Source organism: Thunnus thynnus, chromosome 22, assembly GCF_963924715.1.
Source record: "Thunnus thynnus chromosome 22, fThuThy2.1, whole genome shotgun sequence".
NCBI lineage: Eukaryota > Metazoa > Chordata > Actinopteri > Scombriformes > Scombridae > Thunnus > Thunnus thynnus.
In genome coordinates, this window is record NC_089538.1 from 2,569,196 (window position 1) to 2,594,143 (window position 24,948).

The following is a 24,948-nucleotide window of genomic DNA, read 5'->3' on the forward strand; positions in this document are numbered from 1 at the left end:
AGATTCTTTTCTTTTCTAAAGCTGTAATTTCTTCATCTCCTCCACCAGTTAAAGTGGGTTTTAACCAGCTCCTTGTTATGTGTTTCATAGCTGCAACTCTGGTGCTCCTGGTCTATTTCTAGAGTTAGTTCAGGTTGTGTTGTACCTAAAGTAATAAAGTTTGGTTCAACTGCTTGTTTAATTCGAAATATTTTCAAAATTTAATTCATGTGCTAAATGTAGTTTGTACATTTATTTAGTATTTGGAACATGGTTATATAAAAGTTTGTATCAATAAATAAAGCAATTAATGGATTTCAATAATCTCATTCATTTGATTCATTGTGCGGGGGAGTCTTCTCCACGAACCCTATTGGTCCGCGAACCCCAGCTTGACAGCCATGTGGCCCAGACAGTAGTTAGTAATGTCTATGGTCCTTTTTAGATACTCGGTTTTAGGCTTCATGTCGCGTTGAGCTGGAATGTCTGGAGCGCTCCGTGCCATCCAGTGACCGTCCAACTGTGAGCGGAGCTTTGCGCGCAGTACCATCACTGCCTTAAGACTGAGAAATCCTGGGGAACTCCATCTCTGCTATCTCTTTTCTGTCGGACACCAAATGTAAGCTTAACCACGCCGGTTCAGCTATGAAGACTGGTCAAAGCTGTGTGAAGACGCCGCCGATTCTGCGGGAGGTTAAGGATCTGATCCAGAAATCGGCGCACATAGACGAGGATGCCCCGGAGAAGCAAGACGAAAGCAAATATGTGGATGAAACCAAAAAACCGGCAAAAGACTCTCGCTTTGATGAGAGAAACCAAATGTCTGTCCTCATTGACAGCAGCGGCGCTGGAGTTCTGTGCGCAACTGAACCAAATCACCAGCTGATGATTGAAAAAGAAAATGAAACTACGAGCAGAGATAATGCCAGAGTTGGAAAATGTACAGAAGATGTCCAGAAGGGTCAGTGTGATCCCTCCTCGCCATCAGGTCCCCATTGTCTTAAGTCAGAGGATTGCCTGAAATCAGGAGACGCCGACAAAAGCGAGCGTACAGTGACGCAACCTGAGGTCTCCACAGACAACAAAAACACACCAATGAATGAAGATTTGCACTGTAGCGATAATCATCTGAGCGGTAGAAGTGAGTCGGATGATTATGAGGAGGATGATGATGTTAGTTTGGTGCTTTCTGACGACAGCGATCCGTGCGTAACGGAGGATGAGTCCCATTACATTACCACGCACGAGATCCAGCTCTCGGAGCTGTCTGACCATGAGGGGGACCTCGTGGTGGGCTCCTCGGCCAGCTGGGACATCGAGGATGACAACCAGGTGTACTCTTTTGTCGATTACGCGTCTTTTGACGGTGATGTAGCGGTGGTGGGGGACAGGGGGGACGGCCATCTGCCTCGCTCTGAGAGCGCATCAGCAGCAGTCAGCACTCTGCTTGAAAGTGATCTGTGCGACGCGGCCAAGTTCGCCAGCTCAGATGAGAGTGTGTCAAAGCCCCAGCAGTGCAGTGGCAACAGTGCTGGACAGATCCAGCTGTCAATCAGAACCACTTCTCGAGCTATAAATGGCCCTAGCAACATCCAAGAAAAGGAAAACATTCTTTATCATGCCGGGCGCTCCGGAGACATGAGTAGATATGTTTTTAGAGGAGTTGATGGGAAGGCAGACACGTTGTGTGACAGGGCAAAGTGTTTCATAGCCGCGCCCGGACGCTTACACTTTGGCGGCAAATTGAGGGGAAAAGAGGTCACCGAATATTCCAGCGGTGCGTCCAGCGCTGTCAGCGAGCTGGACGACGCTGACAAGGAGGTGCGCAACCTGACAGCCAAAACCTTCAAGAGCCTGGCTTATCCTTACTTTGATGCAATTAATTTCAGCACCTCCAGTGAGTCATCTGCATCAGACCATGGGATAGGGATAAATAGGTGGTCCACGTTTGTCGACCTGAAATATGGCAACATGAATGTTTCACAAGGACTGGACCAAAGTGTTCTTTCCCACCAAAACTCAACGGCCTCATTTGAAATAGCCAAAAATGTAGACAATAGAGGTTATAAGGGCACTGCACTGGCAAACACCAAACCGCCCACCAGCAAGATCTTCACTCTGAATGGGAATCCCCACGGGGCATCGTCTTCTACAAAGAAAATAGAGCTGATGGGGAAATTTGGTCAGGGGCACAGTGGGGTGATTAGGCTCACAGAGACTCTGAATTTTCGTTGCAATGTCAAATCAGGAATGTCTGGGGGAGAAAGGCGCACTAACTTTGCACAAAACGCTGAAGGATCACGTTCCACAGATGAAGTTACCAACACTTTGCCAGGCGGCCAGAGGAGAGGGGCCAGCAAGCCACCCTCGAAAACCATGGAAGACACACACAAGAAAGCCATATTCGCCTCGAGCGTTATCAAAAATGTGATTTCTAAGAAGATGCAGTTCGAGCAGGAGCGCAAGATGGAAAGAGGGGAGATAAGTGAGCCGCATCAGGCGCCGTCCCCGTGCTTTGTGCACCAGGAGAGCGACAGTCACAGAGGGAAGGGGAGCAGAGAGCTGCACAGACAGAGCTCAAAGTTTTCCGAGAGCAGCTCTGACTACGCCATAATGTGCGTGGATGAATTAGGGGACTTTGTGGACAGCGGCTCATGTGATACCAAGAGCGACTCTCGGAGACAAGACGCGATCGCTCTCGCCCCAGAAACTAATTTGGAGCCGACGAATGAAGCTGGAATTGATACTAAAAAAGGCGCATTGGAAGCGTCCAAAAGCACGTTGTTTCGCAGCCAAAATAGCGCATTCAGATGCTGGAAGGACGAGGAGCTAGAGTTTCAAAAGGATCATAAAAACGATAAAACTCCGGAGGAGAAGCCACTTTCAGCTAACGACAGAGAGGGCGAGGGGAATCAGTACTCAGACGACAGCAGCAAACTGACTAAAATGTCACATTTGTTTGTGCCAAATATCCAACTGCTGTCTAGTGACGGAGAAGTCGGACAGCAGCTGCCGGGCAGGATTTATTCTCCATGTGGAGATGGAGGAGGGATTAAACTGCGCTCTGACAACACTTTATACATTGCAGACTCCAGGAATGTCGCTACATCTAAATCTCCGGAAATTAAAATTAATTTAAGGAGCGTGAGAGACAATAAAAAGGAGCCTTTTGGAGTCTCCAAGCTGCGTGCTCCTAATATAGGCTGTAACGCAGTCAGCCTGATCAAAACAGATGACTTCAAATGCCAGGCGCTGGCTGCAGCTTTGAAGGGTGAGTCCTCTGATAAAGTGCCACATTTCATGGTTAGAGACATTAGAGATAATAAAGGAAAGCTACAGACACCCATACACCAAGTGAGAGACGTGCGTAAATTGGTTAAAAGTTCATATCATTTTGTTTCTTTGGATAACAACGAAAATAAATCAAACTTCGCCTCTGCTGACACCCATCCAGAGCAAAAGAAACAAATGTCATATCGACATCCTACATCTGTTTCTCCTATAGTGATAAAATGTCAGTCTGTTAATACTAACAGTAACGGAAAACAGTCTGGAAATCTTGACTTATCTAAACATGAGCCGTTTGACATAGACAGATCGTCTCCAGAGGGCGCCAAAACCGCTCCACTACAAAGGCAAGCAGGGAGAGCACCCATAAATAATTCAAATAATTCCTCAGAGGGAGGCAGTGGGTTGAGAATTGAAAGCAAAACAGCTTCAAAAAGACAGGAAAAAATACCACAGATAACAGATAACATCACAGATAAGAAGCCTGAATCAAAGATGGCAAACCAGGCAGCTTTGGAAAAACTCCAGGCTGCTGTGAAAACCATGGAGCAGCTCTATGTGTTTGAAAGAAATGAATGGAAAAGGAAGAATCAGCCCCAGCCACTGACAGACAGCCATGTGCTCTCACTGATTACCAGCGAGGAGCTTGGAGGCCCTGAGGAGGAAGGGCTGACAGGGTCCAACATGGAAAAGACAGTCAGAAGAGATTCATATCCCAACACAGATATGATACCACCAGCAGTGGCGGCGTCCCCCAGCATCGACAGCCTGCTGAGGCGAGAGGACAAAGATCTCAACAAGGCCTTTCAGGCATCCAGTGGCCGTGATGATAGGCTCATTGCTAAGTCGATGCAAGCTGCTAGCACCACAGGGGGCAAGAACATGTTCAGCCTCAGCTCCAGCCTAAAGGCCTCTGCAACTGTCAACGCAAAGACGCCCCAGCCAAATGCCATCACGCAAACGCCTTTCACCACCAAAAGCTTTGTCCCAAAGTCTCCCAAATTGCCAGTGTCCTTAAAAATCAGCCAGCCAAAACTGAGTGGAAATGAAGGAGCTGAATCGAAGGAGGTGGAGAGATCTGCACAGGAGCACTTGAGGGCCTCAGCTGACAACGAGAACTACCTAACCATTCCGGTTAAGACTCATGCCAGCAGCAGCAAACAGGCTTCATCTGCTGAAAAAACATCAGTATACACATTCACCACTCAGTCACACCCAGCCACTCCCCCAGGACAAGTAGGTTCTAGCGTAAAGGGTCAGGAAGACCACAACCAGTCCCCTAAACGCTCCAGCATTGTGATGGAGACACGCTCACCAGAAATCCCTCCTGCCACCATCTACCACTCCCTGCCATTGGGCATGCCCACAAATCAGCCACAGGTGTACTGCTTCTCCCCGGCAATCACTCCAGCTCCCACTCTGGAACACTTCCAGGCCACCCAGAGGAAGATGCTCCTTGATCCCACCACCGGAAACTACTACCTAGTGGACACTCCTGTTCAGCCAGCCACCAAGCGCCTCTTTGACCCTGAAACAGGCCAGTATGTGGATGTGCCCATGCCCCAGCCTCCTATAACCCCTGTACCCATGCCGCTTTCACCTTTGGCCCTCAGCCCTGGGGCGTACGGACATACCTACATGATGTACCCAGGCTTTATGCCGACACCATCAGTGATCCCGGCCCGGACACTGGTGCAGTCACAGATGTCGGTGCAGTCAGAGGTGGAGAGTGGAGAGAAGGTCCCGTCACAGCAGCCTGAGGGCATGTACATGGAGACTCCCTTCTACATGGCCACAGGGAAGTCTCCACAGGCAGCATCTGGGACTCAACAGCAGGCCACCACCAACAAGCTGCCGCAGGGCTTAACCAGCATCAAGCAGCCGGTCATCAGCATCACCTCACAGCAAGGGCCCCGGATCATCGCCCCACCCTCGTTTGATGGAACCACCATGAGCTTTGTCGTGGAGCACAGATAAACCGCAGCTAACCTGGACAGGTGAGTAATTCTGACAGTTCACCTGGTTTGTGTTCATCAGGTTTATGTGGATCTAATGCATGCATTTTGTCACATAGTGTCAGACTGACTTTGTAATTTGTTCTTGGTAATATTGTATCTTAAATTTATTTCAAACATACAGTAAAGTCTATTAAAAGTATAGAACACCTTACCATACAAGGAATACAGAAATATCACAGTGTAATCTTTACATTTAGTAGTGAAATTAAATAAGCACTCATTTTTTCTGTTCATAATGTCATGATATAATGTCAAATTTAGTAATTGCAGTGCACTCATATTTATGCACTCAATTGGGCAGTGGTGGCCTGAAGGTTAGAGAAGCGAGCTTGTGACTGGAAGGTCGTCCGTTCATTCCCCGGACCCGCAGGATAAATCTGGGAAAGTGAAAAAGCAACACAAAGCAATGCTTGCCCTTCCCTCATTACCACCACTCAGGTGATTCCGAAATAATGCTGTTTTTAATCCAACTTCCTCAAATTAACTGACAAACTGAAAACTTCAGTAATATTCCAGCACAGTTGTACTAGTTGGTGTCTTGTTCTCTGGACTCATAATGAAGCTGCCCTGTTAAGTCTACTGTGTGCACTGTTCTTACCGAGAACTCAGATTCAGCGGGGTACATGCAAAATACCAGGAAGGCATTAGGTGGGGGTGGGGGGGTCATTAGGGGCTCAACAGCAAATTTTTGCCATGGAGCCCCTTAACAGCTCAGTCATGTTAGTAACCATCAAGTACGTCAAAGTGTCCATGTTAGCCAAAATCTTCTGGTTAGCATCAAGTTGTGCTCTGGTGTGACCTGACAGCAAAATGACCCCTAATCAAGGTGCCTCTTTAATTTTTGTTCACACTTCTTGGAGAGTCTGAGCACACAAAAATATACTAGTTATATACAAGATTTGTTTGCATTTCTAGTTATAATATTGTAGTTCTAGTGGTTCAAAGTTTCAGTATGAAATCTATGGAGACCCAAAGTTTAAACTTAAATAAATAAATTAATGAATAAACATTATTAAATAAATAATCATATGAATACATACAAACAAAATAATACTAATGATAATAATAATATAACCATTAATATTTCAATGTTCTAAAATTCATTAAAGCTCATTATTAAGAAATTGTTTTTGATCCTGCCTATTTTCATGGTAAAATAGTTTGTGTCAGGTCATTTCAATGTAATTACAGCAGTTTTAAAATGTTCTTTTTCACAATGCTTTTCCCACACTGCCAAAACTTTGGTGATAGCAAGACACTGAAGCTCAACTGGTATGGAGGCCTAAAGTGTTCCACATAAAATAAATATTAAGACAGTATGAAACACACATTCATAATATTTATAACACAAATACAGACAAAATTAACACAATATATTATAAAACTCAGCTTGTGATTGTTGTTATTGGTTTTCAGTTCATCCAACAGTCAATCACGGAACTGGCTCTGCTCTGTTTGTCTTAGTTGACACATGAAGTCTTTGTGATGAAAGGTAGCATTAAATAGACCTGTTATTGTGAAAACAGTATTATAAAATAAAATAAAATTAGGGAAAAGGGACATTTTTTAATTATTAATTTATTCAATTTTAAACACTTTAGGTCTCCATACAAGATGGATTTAATTTTCTTTCTATTGTCAAAGTTTTGGTAGTGTGGAAAAAATGGCTTTTTGAAATGAATTCATCTTTTGTAAAAAGCACATTTTGATTAATAAAAACTGCTGCAATTAAATAAAAAAAATTTCATTCATTCACATTTCATAATAGCAACATGAGTTTGAAAAATGGCTATATTATTTTTTTGTTATTGTTATTATTCTATATGTTATTTAATGTCTGTATTCATCGATATGATTATTTATTTCATACCTTAGTATATACCAATTCAGTCTATTTATCAATTTCCTAGTAGTATCAGGTCAATTGGATGAGGGCACAAAGAATTGCAACCAATCATGCCCCAGGATTCAATATGCATGAAAAAGGAAGAGACATAATGTGATTGTAAAGTTTGCAACTGAGCACCTCAGCAGGCACTAGCACTCACATTCTAGTTTGTGAATTCTGATATCACAGCAGAGATACAGAGGATTACATTGATGTAAGATTCTTCATGGTCTTGGTGTTTGAATTTGTGTATGGCATGGTGGACATAGTGTGTGCAGGAGTAAAAGGTCAGGCAATAGCAGGCGTTTGTTATGTGTATACATGGACAGTTTCAGCTGCTGGTGAACATCAAGAGGCTGTCTGGCAGGTCAGAGTCGCAGCGGGGTCAGCCGGCTTTTTATAGGACCCGTCATTTAAAGCCAGAGAGAGTGAGAAGCCAGATTCACATGGCTTCTGATCAGCTGTTACATAAACACAGCATGCAACATAGCAGCAGATAGCCTCAGCTGCACTGTGGGTGGACATTTGGAGTTCCCCTTATCATCTGAGAATGAGACCCACATACCAGAGGGCTTAGTTATGATTGTAATGTAAACAGATATTCTGTCGTCTGATAGGCTAGAGGTTGAAGAAATTTGCTTTTGATTGGAAGGTTGCTTGTTCAAATTCTCCAGACTAGCTGCAAAACTCTCATTGAACAATGATTATGTACCTCAACAACTATCGTCAGGGTGCTCTTGACACACCTTACCTGCAGGTTTAAAAAGGAGACATTTTTTGTGAGTACAAAATGATAAAACTAAAGCTAGTCATGAGAGAATGTATGGCTAGTTTCGTGATACTTGAGACCATACCAATAAATGGCATAGAGACACGCAAGGAGAAATGAATTGCTGTGCAAGTTTTTCTGTTAAATAACCAAAATATATGGAAGTTCATTCATTCCAAAACTAAGTGGTCATTTATGAGTCTTCAAGGGCAAAATCTAAGAGTGTACAGGGACAGATAGGTAAGCACAGAACATGGTTTATCACAGGAGTATGTTGGATTTTGGTAAACTGTGAAACTGTACTTGCTGGTTCATGTACCATGAAACACACACACAACACGTTTCCTTGTTTTGCTTTAGTGTCAGTCCGAATGACCCCTCACTTTTAAATCCAAATGGAACTTATTGGTCAGTGAGTGATGAGTTACAGACTAATGTAGTTTCTACTTCCAATCACACTTTATTTTACCGTTAAACATTTACCATATATCTGGTATCAATAAAATACTTACTGGCTACCTATATCAACAAATTTGTAGGTACCGGGGAGGAAGACAAGAGGATAGAGAATAAGTGGCTAACATATATGTATTAAAAGGGTTTAAATGATGGTGATGGAAGTATTTCCTAAATTACTGAGTACATAATTAATAATTAAGAGGTACAGTAATATTATTACTCGGTAACAAGGCAGAGAAAAAAATGGGATTAGGATATAGTTTCATTTATTTTAAGATTCTGACACATTAACAAAAATACTGTGAGAATATATTTATTCTTAATATTAATATAGTGTACATTATTATTATTGCTCAGGAACAAGACATCAGGCTAAGCCTGAGTACAGGGGTGTACCTCTATAGCTGTAGCTATAAAACAGTTACAGTACCGAAAGTACTGTAAAGTTTGGACACACTTTCTTATTCAAGTGAATGGGAAGGTGTGTCCAAATGTTTGATTGGTACTGTATATGTGTGTTTTTTTTGTAATGATGATAAAATACTGAACAGTAATGTGATTTTGGAATCAAACGTAGGATTCATCTGACATCTGAATTGAAATTGATGTTAAACAAGCACCTAGATGAGCTTCATATCCTGTCATGTCATCACATCATAAACAACTAAGGGGCCAAATACATATACTTTCACTAACAAGCTTTATTAAAGGTTAGACAAAAGGTTGGACAAAATACAACATACACAATGCTGTGGCAAGCTATTAATTCAACAAGTGACACATGATGATTTTACCAAGTGTTTTGTGTTTTGTGAAGCATGCATGAGGATTTCCAGCTGAGATACATGTAATAGGTTTTAATGATATTACCATCAGGGCATAGCATTGAAATAGTGTGAAAAAACATTCTTATTACAGTGTAAGTCTGGATGCTGTAAAGTAAAGTTGACCCTTGCTCACTCTGTTTTACTCTAATTATATTGTAATTACAGAGGGCGTGGCCTGTCAAATGAAGTGGTCCACAGTTCAGCCCTTTTTCACAATAATTATAGTGTAGTTACAGAGTATGTGGACGGTCAAACAAAGCAGTCCACTCTTCACCCCTGTTTCATGGTAATTACAAATAAGTGTTGGGTACACAGGATGTAGTATTTAATGTTAATTACTCTGGTATATTAACACAGCACAGTCCATCACCACAATAAATACACAATAAAACAGAAATCACTTATCTGTCCATCTCAATGTTACCTTAAGATCTTTGATTCTGAACCAAAGTTGGAAGCATTTGATTTTCTAGTTGTGCAGAAGTCTTTCTTGATTGGCAAAAAACAGAGTAGAGCCTATGGGCTAAATCCTTCACACACACACAGTACATCAGTGCAACTTTACCACTGAAAATTGCTCCAAACGTACTATACATTTGTGGCAAATGCATACAAGTATATTGTGGGAAGAGGTCTATCCATTCTTACAGCTATCATAACTCACTGAATTGTTAATCTCTCAATTTTCCAGCAGTTTGGATTGTCACAAAAATAAAAAAAAAAATGGTTTTCATACCAAAATACTGTTTAATGCAAAGTAACACTAGGCTAATATTACTACAGTAAATTAAAGTTGAGCCTACGTCTTATCTAAGTATTTTCTGTTTTAGTATTGCATTATTATATATGGCTACTACGATGATTGAAAAAATGCATACATATACACTCGTTTTTTAAATAGTTATAACAATTAAAAATCTCTCTCTCTCTCTCTGCTGACACATCTACATAAATGATGCATACAATAACTTACATCATCAGTTGGTGGAAGCAGTTCCACAGTTACAGTGGTTGGGCTAGTTGATCAGTTGTTCTGTGGAAACAAACCAAAAGCAGCAGGTAAATGAAATTTAGTTGTGGGCTGCATGTTTATGGATGAGAGACACGAGCCACACAGGCTTCCTCATTCTTTTCAATGAGACCACTGCAGCTACAGAGGGCTCTGTCAAAAAATATGAGGGTAGTTAGGTCCTGGCTCTACTATTGTTGCAGTGCAATGCAATATTATCTGGCTAATGAAATATGTGCAAACACACATACTACTGTAGGTAAAACACCTTGTAGCTTGTAGCATCATGCTTATTCTACTGTTTACCTTTCAAGCATCAAGACAGAAGAGACAAATATTACTTTCCAAAGTTGTACAACCCAGAAAAGAGTACACAGCACTGTGCAGTATGTTGGTGTTTGATTGCTCTTCAAACTGGACTTACTGTTATATATATGCTGTTATATATACTATTACTTGTGCCTTCTCCACTTGACTTTAGAACTGTCAATGAAAAAAAAATGGAAAAACAAAAATACAAAATACAAAATTGTACCTATTTTGTCACATCTTCGAGGCTATACATCAATGCCATTGTCTTGAGACACGGCTCTGGTTATTTATAGTGCCCATATCATTAATTTGCCACATACTGGTATCAGTGACGATAGATTGTCCAATACAGGATAAAATTAAGAGATAATTCATCTTAATACATTTTATAAATGGACCATCTATGACAATTTTACAGATCTCTATGTAAACTGTCATAAAATTACATATTTATATTACATATCTTCTCAGCTTATTTTCCTCTCTCCACCTTATCATATCGCTGTCAAATCGCTCTAAAAAACGTGTATATGTTGGTCTGAAGTATGCATGAGATGCACATATCTCGCAGCTCATTCTGTGTTTATACAGTTAATACCAGCTTCTTTGAGATGTGGTGTATGTGTGGTGTATGTGTGGTTTTGTGCGCTTGTTCGCTTGTTTATCTGAACCCCAGACTCTTATGAGACAGTCCTTGATAAAACTCCTCCCTTATCAGACTGTCAGGACACAAATCAGGAAACAGTTTGTTTCCTGTTCCTCACCGAGCAAAGAGACACACAGAGAGAAGGACGATAGCATTCAAACTCTTCCACTTCCACAGAGAGAAAACAGATATAGTAAGGAGTACTGGGAACACTGGAAATACTGGAATACTGGAATACTGGAATGCTGCTGTTTCAACCTGGTACTGACTGCATATACTGAAAGAGAATTTAAAAAGAGCCATCACTCAAAGTGAAAGTAACTTTTAGGGAACTTTTTAGAACTACGGCTGACTTCTTCCTTGTTTGCACCGTCTGCCTACTGTGTTTTCTGCGTCTCTCAGACAGAAAATGGCTTCTCGATCAGAAGAAGATTTCTGTTGTCCTGTCTGTCACGACATCTTCAAAAATCCTGTTGTGCTGTCATGTAGCCACAGCTTCTGTAAAGACTGTCTGCAGCGCTGGTGGACAGAGAAACTAGTACACGAATGTCCAGTTTGTAAAAGAAGATCTTCAAAAAGTGAACCACCTTCTAACTTGGTGTTAAAGAACCTGTGTGAAGCCTTCCCACAACAACTTTCTCTACAAGAGAAAGCATCTGCAGAGTCTGAAGCTCTCTGCAGTCTGCACTCAGAGAAACTAAAGCTCTTCTGTCTGGACCATCAGCAGCCTGTGTGTGTCGTCTGTCGAGATTCAAAGAAACACACCAACCACAGATTCAGCCCTATTGATGAGGCTGCACAAGATCACAAGGAGGAGCTCAGGAAAACCCTGAAGCCCTTACAGGAGAAACTGGAGAACTTTAATCAAGTTAAAGTTAACTGGGATCAAACAGCAGAGCATATTAAGGAACAGGCCCAACAAACAGAGAGGCAGATAAGGGAGGAGTTTAAAAAGCTTCATCAGTTTCTACAAAAGGAAGAGGAGGCCAGGATCACTGCTCTGAGGGAGGAAGAGGAGCAGAAGAATTGCATGATGAAGCAGAGGATTGAGGCTCTGAGCAAAGAGATAGCAGCTCTTTCAGAAACAGTCAGAGTCACAGAGAAAGAGCTGAGAGCTGCAGACGTCTCATTCCTGCACAACTACAAGGCTGTAATGAAAAGAGTCCAGCAGCGCCCCCTGCTGAATGATCCACAGCTGAATGATCCACAGCTAGTGTCAGGAGCTCTGATAGATGTGGCCAAACACCTGGGCAACCTGACCTTCAACATCTGGAACAAGATGAAGGAGATGGTCTCCTACACTCCTGTGATTCTGGATCCAAACACAGCTTATCCAAACCTCGTCCTGTCTGAAGATCTGACCAGTGCGATATATGTGGAGACAAAGAGAGAGCTTCCTAAAAATCCAGAAAGGTTTGAATATTATGTCACAGTCCTGGGCTCTGAGGGATTTGACTCTGGGACTCACAGCTGGGATGTTGAAGTTGGAAAAAATACAAACTGGGCAGTGGGTGTGACAGCAGTGTCTGTCAAGAGGAAGATAGAGATTCCTAGTGGATTTTGGGAAATATGGTTCAGTGATGGTAAATACAGAGCGCACACTCCATTAGTTACAGATAGATTTATTTCAGTAAAACAGCCTCTTCAGAGGATGAGAGTGCATCTGGATTTGAACAGAGGAGAACTGTCATTCTTTGATCCTGACACTGACGCACGCATTTACACCTTCACAGACACTTTCACTGAGAGGCTGTTTCCCAGCATTGGCACATTAAGTACAGTGCCATTGAAGATATTACCAGATTGATGGTCATGATGGTGATGAGGCGTTAATGTATTGAACAAGAATACCATTGATTTTGCTACTTATTTGAAGCAATATTCACAATATATCCTCTTTTCTATTTTTATCAATCACCTGATATGTGAGTAGCTGTGATTTTGCTGTCACTTTCTTCCCTTAGAATAGAAAACATTTTTGTACAGAGAAAGACATTCTACAAGCTGGTTTTAGAAATACACACTGACTGCAAAATTGTACATAAAACAGCAAGTTTTATGTCAGCTTAGACAAAGAGTGAATATCCAAAAGTGTGTTGTTATGTTCTCCCACTAAATAGCCTAAATGTATGGAAGTTCATTTGTGACAAAATTAGTGGGTGGTGAACAGTCTGCAAAGTTAAAATCTGAGAGTGTACATGTAAATTTGTAAGTGCACAACATGTTTTATCACAAGCAGGGACAGGGTTGTAAATATAGCAGATGTTTTGCTCCTGTAAGATAAATTGTGTCAAAAGATTTCAGTGTGTCAAATCAAACTGCAAACACTCTTATGTGCATGCAATCATGAATGTGATTGTTATATAAATCCAAGGATGACTATGTTAAATTTAAATTATTGAAATAAAAATTCAAAATTTGCTTCTATTTGTGTTGATATGTTGTAGGACAAATTTCACACAAACACACGCATGAAACCAAAATTTAAGTTCAACAATCAAAATGTCATTTTGATCTACAAGTTTAAAAATGCATTACTGCTGCCAACATTATAATCAAAACAGTGAAATCAATTGATTGATAATTTGAAATGTACTCCAAAATATAATCCTGCTATAGGTAAAATGAAACTGAACACCAAATAGACTTTTCATTTGTAAATTGGCAGACAGTGTGCTACTCTGTAGTCTGTGTGTGTCATCTGTTGAGATTCTAAACTTGAAAATGAAAACCTAAACAAAGTTTTTGAATTTGCTTTTGATTTATGTCATGATATAATTGCTAAAACATTGTTATCAGGCAACGCACTGTGTTGGCCAATCAAATATGTGACTGGTAAACACAGTGTTTATCTGTAGGGCTTTTGTCAGTCTGATGCCAGAGAGTACCTGTGGGTCAGTGAGAGATGGGTGGCTTTGCTAGATCAATGGAGCTCCGCTAACAGTGCTGACACATTTTCATATAAGGAAATGAAATAATGAGGGAGAAATGTTTTGGAATGCAACACACTCCTGGTCTGTTTTATAAAACATGCCCTGACAAAACAAAACAGTATCTGACTGTCAGGACAGAAACCAGGAAACACAATTGGTTTAGTATTCCTCACTGAGCAGAGACACACACACAGAGAAGGACAATAGCATTTAAACTCACCACTTCCACAGAGGGAGAACAGTTACAGTAAGAAGTACTGGGAACACTAGGAATACTGGAATACTGCTGTTTCAACCTGGTGCTCACTGCATATACTGAAAAAGAGAAATTTTACAGCCACGCCTTACTGCTGTCTGCCTGCTGTGTTTCTAGATTTACTTGAACAGAAAATGGCTTCTCGATCAGTGATGGATTTTTCTTGTCCGGTCTGCCACGAAAATCCTGTTGTGCTGTCGTGTAGCCACAGCTTCTGTAAAGACTGTATTGCAGACTTTCTTTGATCCTGACACTGTTACACACATATACACCTTCACACACACTTTAACTGAGAGGCTGTTTCCCTTCATTAGCACTCTAAATGCAAAGCCAGTGAAGATATTAACAATGAAAGTCACCTCACAGTTAGCTCAAAATATGTGCAAACACACATACTACTGTAGGTAAAACACCTTGTAGCTTGTAGCATCATGCTTATTCTACTATTAACCTTTCAAGCATCAAGACAGAGGAGACAAATATTGCTTTTCAGAAGTGATAACTTTCCAAACTTGTATTATCCAGGCTGAAAAGAGTATATGGCACTGTGCAGTATGTTGGTGTTTGATTGCTCTTCAAACTGGACTTACTGCTATACGTATGCTGTTATATATACTGTTACTTGCACCTTATCCACTTGTCTTTAGAACTGTCAATGAAAAAAAAATGGAAAAACAAAAATACAAAATACAAAATTGTACCTATTTTGTCACATCTTCGAGGCTGTACATCAATGCCATTGTCTTGAGACACGGCTCTGGTTATTTATAGTGCCCATATCATTAATTTGCCACATACTGGTATCAGTGACGATAGATTTTCCAATACAGGATAAAATGAAGAGATAATTCATCTTAATACATTTTACCTATTCTGTCACATCTTTGAGGCTATACATCAATGCCAAAGCAGCTGTCATGATGCAGTCATTAGACCCAGCTCTGGTTATAGTGTCCATGTCATTATTTTGCCACATATACTGGTATCATTGAGAGCAGATTTTCCAATACAGGATAAAATGAAGAGAAAATTAATCTAAATACATTTTATAAATTGACCTTCTATGACAATTTTACAGATCTCTATGTAAACTGTCATAAAATTACATATTTATTATTTCATTCTGTCTCAACTTATTTTCCTCTCTCCACCTTATCATATGACCCTCAGATCACTCTAAAAAAACATGTGGTCTGAAGTATGCATGAGATGCACATATCTTGCAGCTCATTCTGTATTTGTACGGTAAATACCAGCTTCTGTAAAATGTGGTGTATGTGTGGTTTTATGTGCTTGCATCACTTATCTGAACTCCAGACTCTTATGAGACATGTCCTTATAAAACTCTTCCCTTATCTGTCAGGACAGAAACCAGGAAACACAGTTGGTTTAGTATTCCTCACTGAGCTAAGAGAGACACAGAGAAAAGGGCGATAGCATTCAAACTCACCACGTCCACGGAGTGAGAACAGATACAGTAAGGAGTACTGGGAACACTGGAAATACTGGGAATAATGGAATACTGGAATGCTGCTGCTTCAACCTGGTACTAACTGCATATACTGAGACAGAGTTGAAAGAGGAGCTATGACTCAAAGTGAAATTAACTTTTAGGGAACTTTTTAGAACTACGGCTGACTTCTTCCTTGTTTGCACTGTCTGCCTACTGTGTTTTCAACGTCACTCAGACAGAAAATGGCTTCTCGATCAGAAGAAGATTTCTGTTGTCCAATCTGTCACGACATCTTCAAAAATCCTGTTGTGCTGTCATGTAGTCACAGCTTCTGTAAAGACTGTCTGCAGCGCTGGTGGACAGAGAAACTAGTACACGAATGTCCAGTTTGTAAAAGAAGATCTTCAAAAAGTGAACCACCTTCTAACTTGGTGTTAAAGAACCTGTGTGAAGCCTTCCTACAAGAACTTTCTCTACAAGAGAAAGCATCTGCAGAGTCTGAAGCTCTCTGCAGTCTGCACTCAGAGAAACTAAAGCTCTTCTGTCTGGACCATCAGCAGCCTGTGTGTGTCGTCTGTCGAGATTCAAAGAAACACACCAACCACAGCTTCAGCCCTATTGATGAGGCTGCACAAGATCACAAGGAGGAGCTCAGGAAAACCCTGAAGCCCTTACAGGAGAAACTGGAGTACTTTAATCAAGTTAAAGTTAACTGGGATCAAACAGCAGAGCATATTAAGGAACAGGCCCAACAAACAGAGAGGCAGATAAGGGAGGAGTTTAAAAAGCTTCATCGGTTTCTACAAAAGGAAGAGGAGGCCAGGATCACTGCTCTGAGGGTGGAAGAGGAGCAGAAGAGTCGTATGATGAAACAGAGGATTGAGGCTCTGAGCAGAGTGATAGCAGCTCTTTCACACACAGTCAGAGTTACAGAGAAAGAGCTGAGAGCTGCAGACGTCTCATTCCTGCACAACTACAAGGCTGCAGTGAAAAGAGCCCAGCAGCGCCCCCTGCTGAATGATCCACGGCTAGTGTCAGGAGCTCTGATAGATGTGTCCAAACACCTGGGCAACCTGACCTTCAACATCTGGAACAAGATGAAGGAGATGGTCTCCTACACTCCTGTGATTCTGGATCCGAACACTGCTAATCCAAAGCTCGTCCTGTCTGAAGATCTGACCAGTGTGATATTTAGGGGGGTAAAGAGAGAGCTTCCTAAAAACCCAGAGAGGTTTGAAGACTACCTCACAGTCCTGGGCTCTGATGGATTTAACTCTGGAACTCACAGCTGGGAGGTTGCAGTTAGAAATGACAGAAACTGGGCAGTGGGTGTGTTAGGAGCGTCTGTCCCACACACAGGAGAGATTCTGAGTGGATATTGGGAAATACTGTTCAGTGATGGTAAATACAGAGTGAGCTCCCCACCAGTTATAGATAAAATTCTCTCACTAAAGAAGCCTCTCCAGAGGATCAGAGTGTTTCTGGACTGGAACAAAGGAAAATTTTCATTCTTTGATCCTGACACTGATACACACATTTACACCTTCACACACACTTTCACTGAGAGGCTGTTTCCCTTCATTAACACTCTGAATACAAAGCCATTGAAGATATTAACAGTGAAAGTCACTTCACATTTGGCAATGTAGATTATTATGTTAGAGATTGCAATCAGGATGATGATGATGATGATGATGATACAATTATATCTTTAACAAGAATACTACTTATTTTAAGGAATAACTATTTGTGTGTCCTCTATTTTATGTCCACTTTTCTATTCTTATCAGTTGCCTGATATTTGTGTCTAGCTGTGATTTTGCTGTCACTTTCTTTCCTTAGAACAGAAAACATTTTGTGCAGAGAGACACTCTACAAGCTGGTTTTAGAAATACATATGGACTGCAAGATTGTACATAAAACAGCAGGTTTTGTGACAGCTTAGACGGAGTGTATATAAGACAATCAAAGGTGTGTTGTTGTGTTCTCCTACTAAATAACCTAAATGTATGGAAGTATGGACGCTAAAAACTGGGCAGTGATTAGTCTGCAATGTTAAAATCTGTGAGTGTACAGGTAAAAAATTGTAAGTACAGAACATGTTTTAGCACAAGTGAGGGCCCAACAAACATAGTGGCAGATAAGGGAGCAGTTTATGAAGCTTCATCAGTTTCTCCAAAAGGAAGAAGAGTCCAGGATCACTGCACTGAGGAAGGAAGAGGAGCAGAAGAGTCACATGATGAAGCAGAGGATTGAGGCTCTGAGCAGTCACTATTGATGTAGATTCTCTGTAGTTCAAGGATGATGGCAATGAGGTGTCTATTTCATTAAGCAAAATGCCACTTTACTTTAAGAAATCACTGCTGTCAGTGTCAGTACACTATTGTGAGTATGAATTTAAACTTAAAATCTGTGGGAACAGTTGGAGATGCACAGCAATGTGTAGTCACATAAGCCTCAATCATTTCTATATATACAGTACATAGAACTGTGTGTATTTGTTGTGTGTATTTTTTTCTTTAGAGATGGCAGTAGTGGTCTGACCACTTTGGTCCAGAGTGAAATGCCTCAGATGGGTTGCCATGAAATTTTGCATTCATGCCCCGTGAGGATGAAGCCTACTGACTTTGGTGTCTCCCTGACTTTTCCTCTGGCGCAAATAAGGTTGACATTTGTGGTTTTAAGTTACATTTGGTGCATTGCCATTGTGAGACTGTTAGCATGCTAATTTTAGCATTCAGCTCAAAGCAACACTGTGCACAAGTACAGCTTTACAAAGTTGCTAGCATGTCTTGTTTTTGTATGCTTTTTAAAAAAAATAAGAATTCAGTTCAATTGGAATTGAATTACAAGTTTCACTAGAAGTGTTGCTTCCTCATTGAGAAAACTTGATGTAGCTTTAAGCAAGCTTTAGACTAGCAGAAGTGAGTAAAGCAAAACTGTTTTCCATCGTTAAGCTTTTAAAGGAACATTTGTGGTCACAATGATCATGGAATGATATAAATGCAGATGTCTTCTATTACCTCCTTCAGGATAAATATGTTTTTTTTATTTTTAGTCTTGTAATGTAATCAAAATGCCACTGCCTAGATAGTGTGAGCTAGTGTTGCTCATGCAAAGATATGTGTTGCATTTTACTGGTGTAATTTTAAAGGTCCCTCATGGTGCTACTGTGTAGTTAAGGTTATGACTGTTATAGGTTGAAAGGAATTTGGTCAAGTATGTCAACCAAGGTTGTTTTGTATATGTTGTATATATTTTAGCTCATTAGCCTCATGCTAACCCTTTTCCTCTGGCATCCCCTATTGTGTTGATGTGTTGTTGTACTGTATCCTACATCACACGCTAAGTGCTGATAAGCTTCTAGTCATTCAGACTACCTGGTAGTGTATTTCCAATTATAGTTACAGCCATTAAAGGTGTAGTCAGCAGACAAAAGAGATTAAGGGGGAAAAGTGCTTTCATTTATTTTTATTTGGTTGACAGCTTGTTGTTATGTCCGTTGAGTTATACAGCCTTGCAAATACTTTTGAGAGGAGGAACCTTAAGCATAGTGTACATGTATGTAAATAAACACTGACAAATGCGAGAGAACCATACACTGCCTGTGTCATTGTTACTGTGTTTTTTACAGATCAAAAATATAATCTTAACACAGACTTTGACTGGTTCCACACCACTGTTCATGGCTGTTAACATATCCAATTAATTTTGGCAGTTGAAGTCAGGATTATCTTGGAGTAACATATGACATTCACACATTATTGTGTGATTGTAGTTGAATCTTAGTTTTTCTGGAATTAAGCCTTTCTTTTGATACCATAGATCGCAATATTTTATTGGGTTGTTTGAAGAAGTGGGCTGAGATAGCCTGTATAGCACTTAAGTGGTTTCTTCCTATTTTTACCTCTGACCTGTGGTGTTCCTCAAGGGTCAATCCTGGGACCTTTCTTATTCTCTCTCTACCCATTTTTAAGGCACATTATCTGTTAGTCAGCAGTGTCTATATCAATAATTGCTATGCTGATGATGCCCAGCTTTACATATCAGTGAAACATGTGGAACTTTCAAATATGCCAATTTTACAGAATTGTCTTAAGGAGATTAGTGCCTGGATGTGTCATAGTTTCTTGTAGTTAAATCATAACAAATCTGAAACTCCCCAAACCAGACCTGTTTAAGGTTAACTGGCTTCTAAGTCACAGTTGGTTTCCGTAAACCAAGGGGTCATTTTAAATTCCCTATTGTAATTCTTAAATAGTTATCCAGTCTTGTTGTTTTTAAACACTGTTAAACTACACCCCTTCTTATCTCTCTAGTAGCTCAAGCAATTTATCCATTGTTTTGTCTCCTTGCGTCTTGACTGTTGAAATGTACTGTATTCAAGAAGGTGAAGCGTGTCGAAAATTAGCTCAAAATTTCGCTGCACAATTACCAACTAAAATCCCACAACATTCCCATATCACCCTGGTGCTGGCTTCAATACACTGGCTTTCTATTTAGGATTGAATTTAAAATCCTTTGAATTACTTTCATGATGTTGCACAATTTGGCTCCACCATATATCAGTGAATAACTGATCCCATATTGGTCCTCTGTGCCTCTCTGGTCATCAGAACATGGTATCCTGATTGTGCCCAGTCCAAGGACTTTAACAACTCTTATGCACAGTGAACTCAGCAGCCACACATTTCTCCATTCTCTATTTCTCTGTTTTGCCTCTTCAGGTTAGGCTAACCCATTGTTGCTAACTTTGGAGCTAACCCCCTTCACTTTTCCAGCACTTGGGTAAACAACAAATGTGACTTTTTTGCATTTCTTAACTGACACACTGGAGTCTGTACTGTACATTTATTGCTAGACTTACAACTACTAACTGCTAACCTTTTCCTCTGCTCCACTCGCATCCACCGTCACTTTCCTACCACTCAATCTTTCCCACTTGCTACGCAAACATGCTATGTAATACAATATTACTAACGGATTTACGCCACCAATAGTTTCCTAGGTAGGAACACAGAGGATGACCCACGCATTGGAACAGCGCTGCACAGAGGCTCCCAAACATTATTGATTTCCGAATGAATGGATATTTGGCATTATTTTTGGCATTAAAAAATATTTTTTTGGCCTGGCAGGGGTTCTTGTTGTTACAATTATAGGAGACACACTGATTCAGTAAACGTTCAGTACGTTCAGTAAACGCTCAGTAAACGTTAAGTGTAGTTAGACCCAGCAGTCTCCGTTAGGTTGGGTGAGTTCAAAGTTGTGAAAACAACAAAAGGGTTTTGAATACACCCTTGTTTTCACAGGTAGTTTGTTAGTCTGTCCTTGTCAGACGAGAGCATATCGACCAACTAATCGACCAGTCGACCAGGAGACTACAGCCCTATTGCTTATACCACTAACCGCTTCTGTATCAGACACTGGGGCAGATAAATCAGTTGCTTCTGATTGGTTAGGCAAAACAGGCCACCTCTCAAGCAGAAATTGGCTAACATGAACACCATGTCAGATTTAATAATTAAGTGAAAACTAAATGGCAATTCAGTGCAAATATTAGACATTATGAGTGTGCACAAAACAGGAATCTGTGCACAAAACATTCTGGAATTGCAAATTTGTCACAGAGCACTCTTGAATCTCAAATTGGTGTTTGAATAGATCTCTTTTTTTTCTCAATAGTTTTGTCAGTTATAAACTTCTGTACAACACTAATCTTGTCAGATTAGTCCCCTCAGATTTCTCTCCTTAGAACACAAGGTTTCTTGATAAGAAAACATGACTCTACCATCCTATTGTGCACATATGAAACATTTCACATGTTGAAACAAAGATTTCTCTAATGAAAGTACCTCTTATAAATAAATGTATTTGGGTGTCAATTGTTATTATCATGTTAATAAGAACTTTGTGTCTGTTTGTCTCCTTCACTCCCAACAGGGTGGAGCGCTAAGTGGACTGCTGGACTGCTCTGGGTTTTGATCTCTTCATTGTGCATCATATGCTTATTTTAGTAGCTAAAGATGATGTTTCAGGGCCTTGTGTCCTCGCATAAAATTTACATCATTTTAACCTTTTCTAATTTGTACAAGATGTGTATAAAGTATATTTTTCTTCCTTTGTTTTATATCATCTCATTGTAAAAGTTTGAAAGTCTCCCATAATATATAGGCCTAAACTGCACTGACACTGTGAGCTCAGTGATCAATCATCCTCTAAACCAATCAGGGTTTTATTTTGGAAAATCTTTATTTTATGTCCTTTTTCTTCTTTATATTTTGGAATTTAATTTATAAGATCAGACATTTGGGCTACAATTAATATTAACAAAATTAACATAACGACATCATTGCATTACAATATTCATGATAATGTTTTTCTTACCATATTTTGTGTGTTGGTTTTTATGCGGTGTCATTGCTATTGCTTAAAGGTCAGCATTCACCACCATGTTTTTATATACCTAGAAATGTCATTATTTAATCAACCATCATGAATTCATTAACACAATACTATTAATTTAATGTGTTTGTACAGTGGTAGACATCCTATAAGTCCCTCTTTGTGCACTTGTCCTGCTTATATATCGGAATATTCCATTTATTTGGTGTAATTATAGTATCACAACAGACTTTTTATGTTTTTATTTAATTACCACACAAAGAACAAACTTTATTAATTATTCCCTGATCACACAAAAACAAAATAGGCCAATCCCTCTTCTTCTCACTGGGAAAAAAAGATATCCAAGCAGCTCTAAAAAGGTTTAAAGAGCAGTGCAGCAGCAGGACAAAGAGGGGCCTCTGGGATTACTCAACTGTATGATCTTTAAACTGATGTACCTTAGCACCCATTTGCATCCCGTCTGACATGAATTTCTTAGTGATTATATTAACAGTGATTTATTTTTTTGTATATAATACTTCACAAACTGTGGATCTGCTGGCCAGTCCATGGCTCTTTCATTTTGACTCAACTTTTGGAATAATCCTACTTTTCTGTCGTTATGCTACAAAAATACAAAATCCAGTCAACCAACATCAAGCATTCCTTTATAATAACTGCAGTAACAATTTTACAATGGTTGCTGTGTTTGTTATAAAAGAAAAAAACTGTATGGGTATCATATGACAGGAAAGAATTGATTTATGTGAATGGATAAATAAACAGTGCGTAGACTGATAAACTGTGCACACATAAACTGTATGGGGTGGTGTATTAAACAGTGTTAGTAAGTAATGTAATTTCTTACAGCATGCTTGTTAAGTGAAAGCACATAATCCAGCATAATCCCTGTTGAGAAAATGTGATACTGTAAAACATGTCCTGTCCTGTGAGCGGCACATTTTAAAGTGTTCATCAGCCACTCAGAGCAGAGTGTAAATTAGACACTGTACAGTCATATTGATTATTAATATGTAATTTATACTGTATATCATAAAGTGCAGGTGAGATGATGTCTTTTGAGATATTGTGCTAAAGAGGAATATTATGGCTTACATGCTGTAACTTGCTTGGTTTTTACAGCATACAGTATTGATAATCATTTTTGGACACCATTTATTGGTATGTGCTTTTATTTAACTCGTATGACAATTAAATACTGCCATAACATGACTGAAAAACTACTTTCTTATTCTGAATGCCAGATGCATATTCTTGAGGTGGTACTTCAAAATTTCCCCTAAACTACCCATTCAGTTAAGCATCCTGTTTGCATGGTTTATTAATCCATTCACTCAGCATTGTGAACTGTGTGCATGAATATTCATGCCAATAGTTTCTTCTGTCATTTTTTAAAATAGAACTTTTCATTGTTTGTGCACCTCAAATAATATGAACAGTAATTCCATTGATCTTCATTGTATAAAGGGGGAAGGCGGAAATCTCAGAAACAGATATCTCAACACCTGGAAGAATACAAACAAAACCATCTGTATGGCTAAATTATTATTATTATTATTATTATTATTATTATTTTGTAATTTGGCTGAGCTGACTCTTTTTGTATACTCAGAAATCCCAAATGTAGAATAAAATTATCAGATTTTTGAGTATGAGATACTATTGTCTCACTTCCTGTATACCAACTGCCAGAATAAAACGTAAATTAGCACAGCGTACTGTATATGACAGGGGCATGGTTGGTAAAACAGCTCAATATTTTCTGGCACTTTGACTTCAATGTGATAAAGTGAACTTCATAAGTTCACATAATGGTTAATGAAGTTACTCGTCCCACTAATGCAGTTAGATCTATTAAATGATTATTTATTCAGACAGTGGTGATGTCTACAATTGCAATGTTTTGTGATTATTGCAACACTTTGAAAATAATATTGCAGCAGTATTTGAATGTGCATGAAGATTAGTTCTTTTGTTGTTGTTTTTTTTACTTCTGTGCAATAGAAAATAAGTGTAAATATTGTTTTCAAAGGTCTAGATGAGGGTGTTGTGAAGGTCAATGGAAGTATGGAGAGAGACTTTTGGAACGTAGGGACTCTTATTGGTAATGAAGTAGTGAATGTGCAGCAAGGGGACGTGGCTTTAGGTGAATAAAGAGAAATGACGCAATGAAAAAACTTACAGTGTTCTGTCCAAGAAAGAAAGGTGAATTATAGGTTTTTAATTTTGATGTGTTTTGCAAATGGACACTGTCGGTTCAAAGTTGTGTCAGGGGTGCAAGGGATGTTATGTCACATGATGTTGTTAAAAGTGTTTGTGCATTGTGAAAATTCAATAAATATGGAACCCTTTTACAGACCTGCCACTCATGTTTTTCATTTGTTCACCGTTGTTCATAAATTTTCTACACTATCACCCACACCCAGCAATAACTTATTTAAAACTTAACTGGAGGCTTAGTTTTTAGTTTCTTCACTTGCCTTCTCAAAAATGTCTTGACAGTGGCAGTACTTTTGCTTAAACCACATTAAAACACAATGGAGTTTTGAATCATCTGCTTATCTTTAACTACATTTCTTGGTCCCTTGATCCCTGAACCTGTGACAGGAGTGGTACACTTGAACACAAGTGACCACATACAGCATCAGGTAAGTTGTTCTAGGTTTTGGATTCAGTGTTTTAGGGTCTGTATGAATCTGCGGT

General features: G+C 39.8%; 3 protein-coding genes across 3 annotated transcripts; all 3 read left to right on the top strand.

The window, feature by feature from the left end:
• The first annotated feature begins 397 nt into the window (after positions 1-397).
• Positions 398-24,601, top strand: c22h4orf54 (chromosome 22 C4orf54 homolog). Its single transcript, XM_067581002.1, has 2 exons — positions 398-5,264; positions 21,781-24,601. Exon 1 carries the CDS (start codon positions 625-627, stop codon positions 5,242-5,244), a length of 4,620 nt encoding a protein of 1,539 aa, XP_067437103.1. The 5' UTR covers positions 398-624; the 3' UTR covers positions 5,245-5,264; positions 21,781-24,601.
• Positions 7,078-13,620, top strand: LOC137175253 (zinc-binding protein A33-like). Its single transcript, XM_067581004.1, has one exon. The coding sequence runs from the start codon at positions 11,605-11,607 to the stop codon at positions 13,000-13,002; it is 1,398 nt and encodes a 465-aa protein (XP_067437105.1). The 5' UTR covers positions 7,078-11,604; the 3' UTR covers positions 13,003-13,620.
• On the top strand, positions 13,755-19,436 carry LOC137175252 (zinc-binding protein A33-like). The gene has a single exon (XM_067581003.1). It carries the CDS (start codon positions 16,080-16,082, stop codon positions 17,484-17,486), a length of 1,407 nt encoding a protein of 468 aa, XP_067437104.1. The 5' UTR covers positions 13,755-16,079; the 3' UTR covers positions 17,487-19,436.
• Positions 24,602-24,948: the final 347 nt, after the last annotated feature.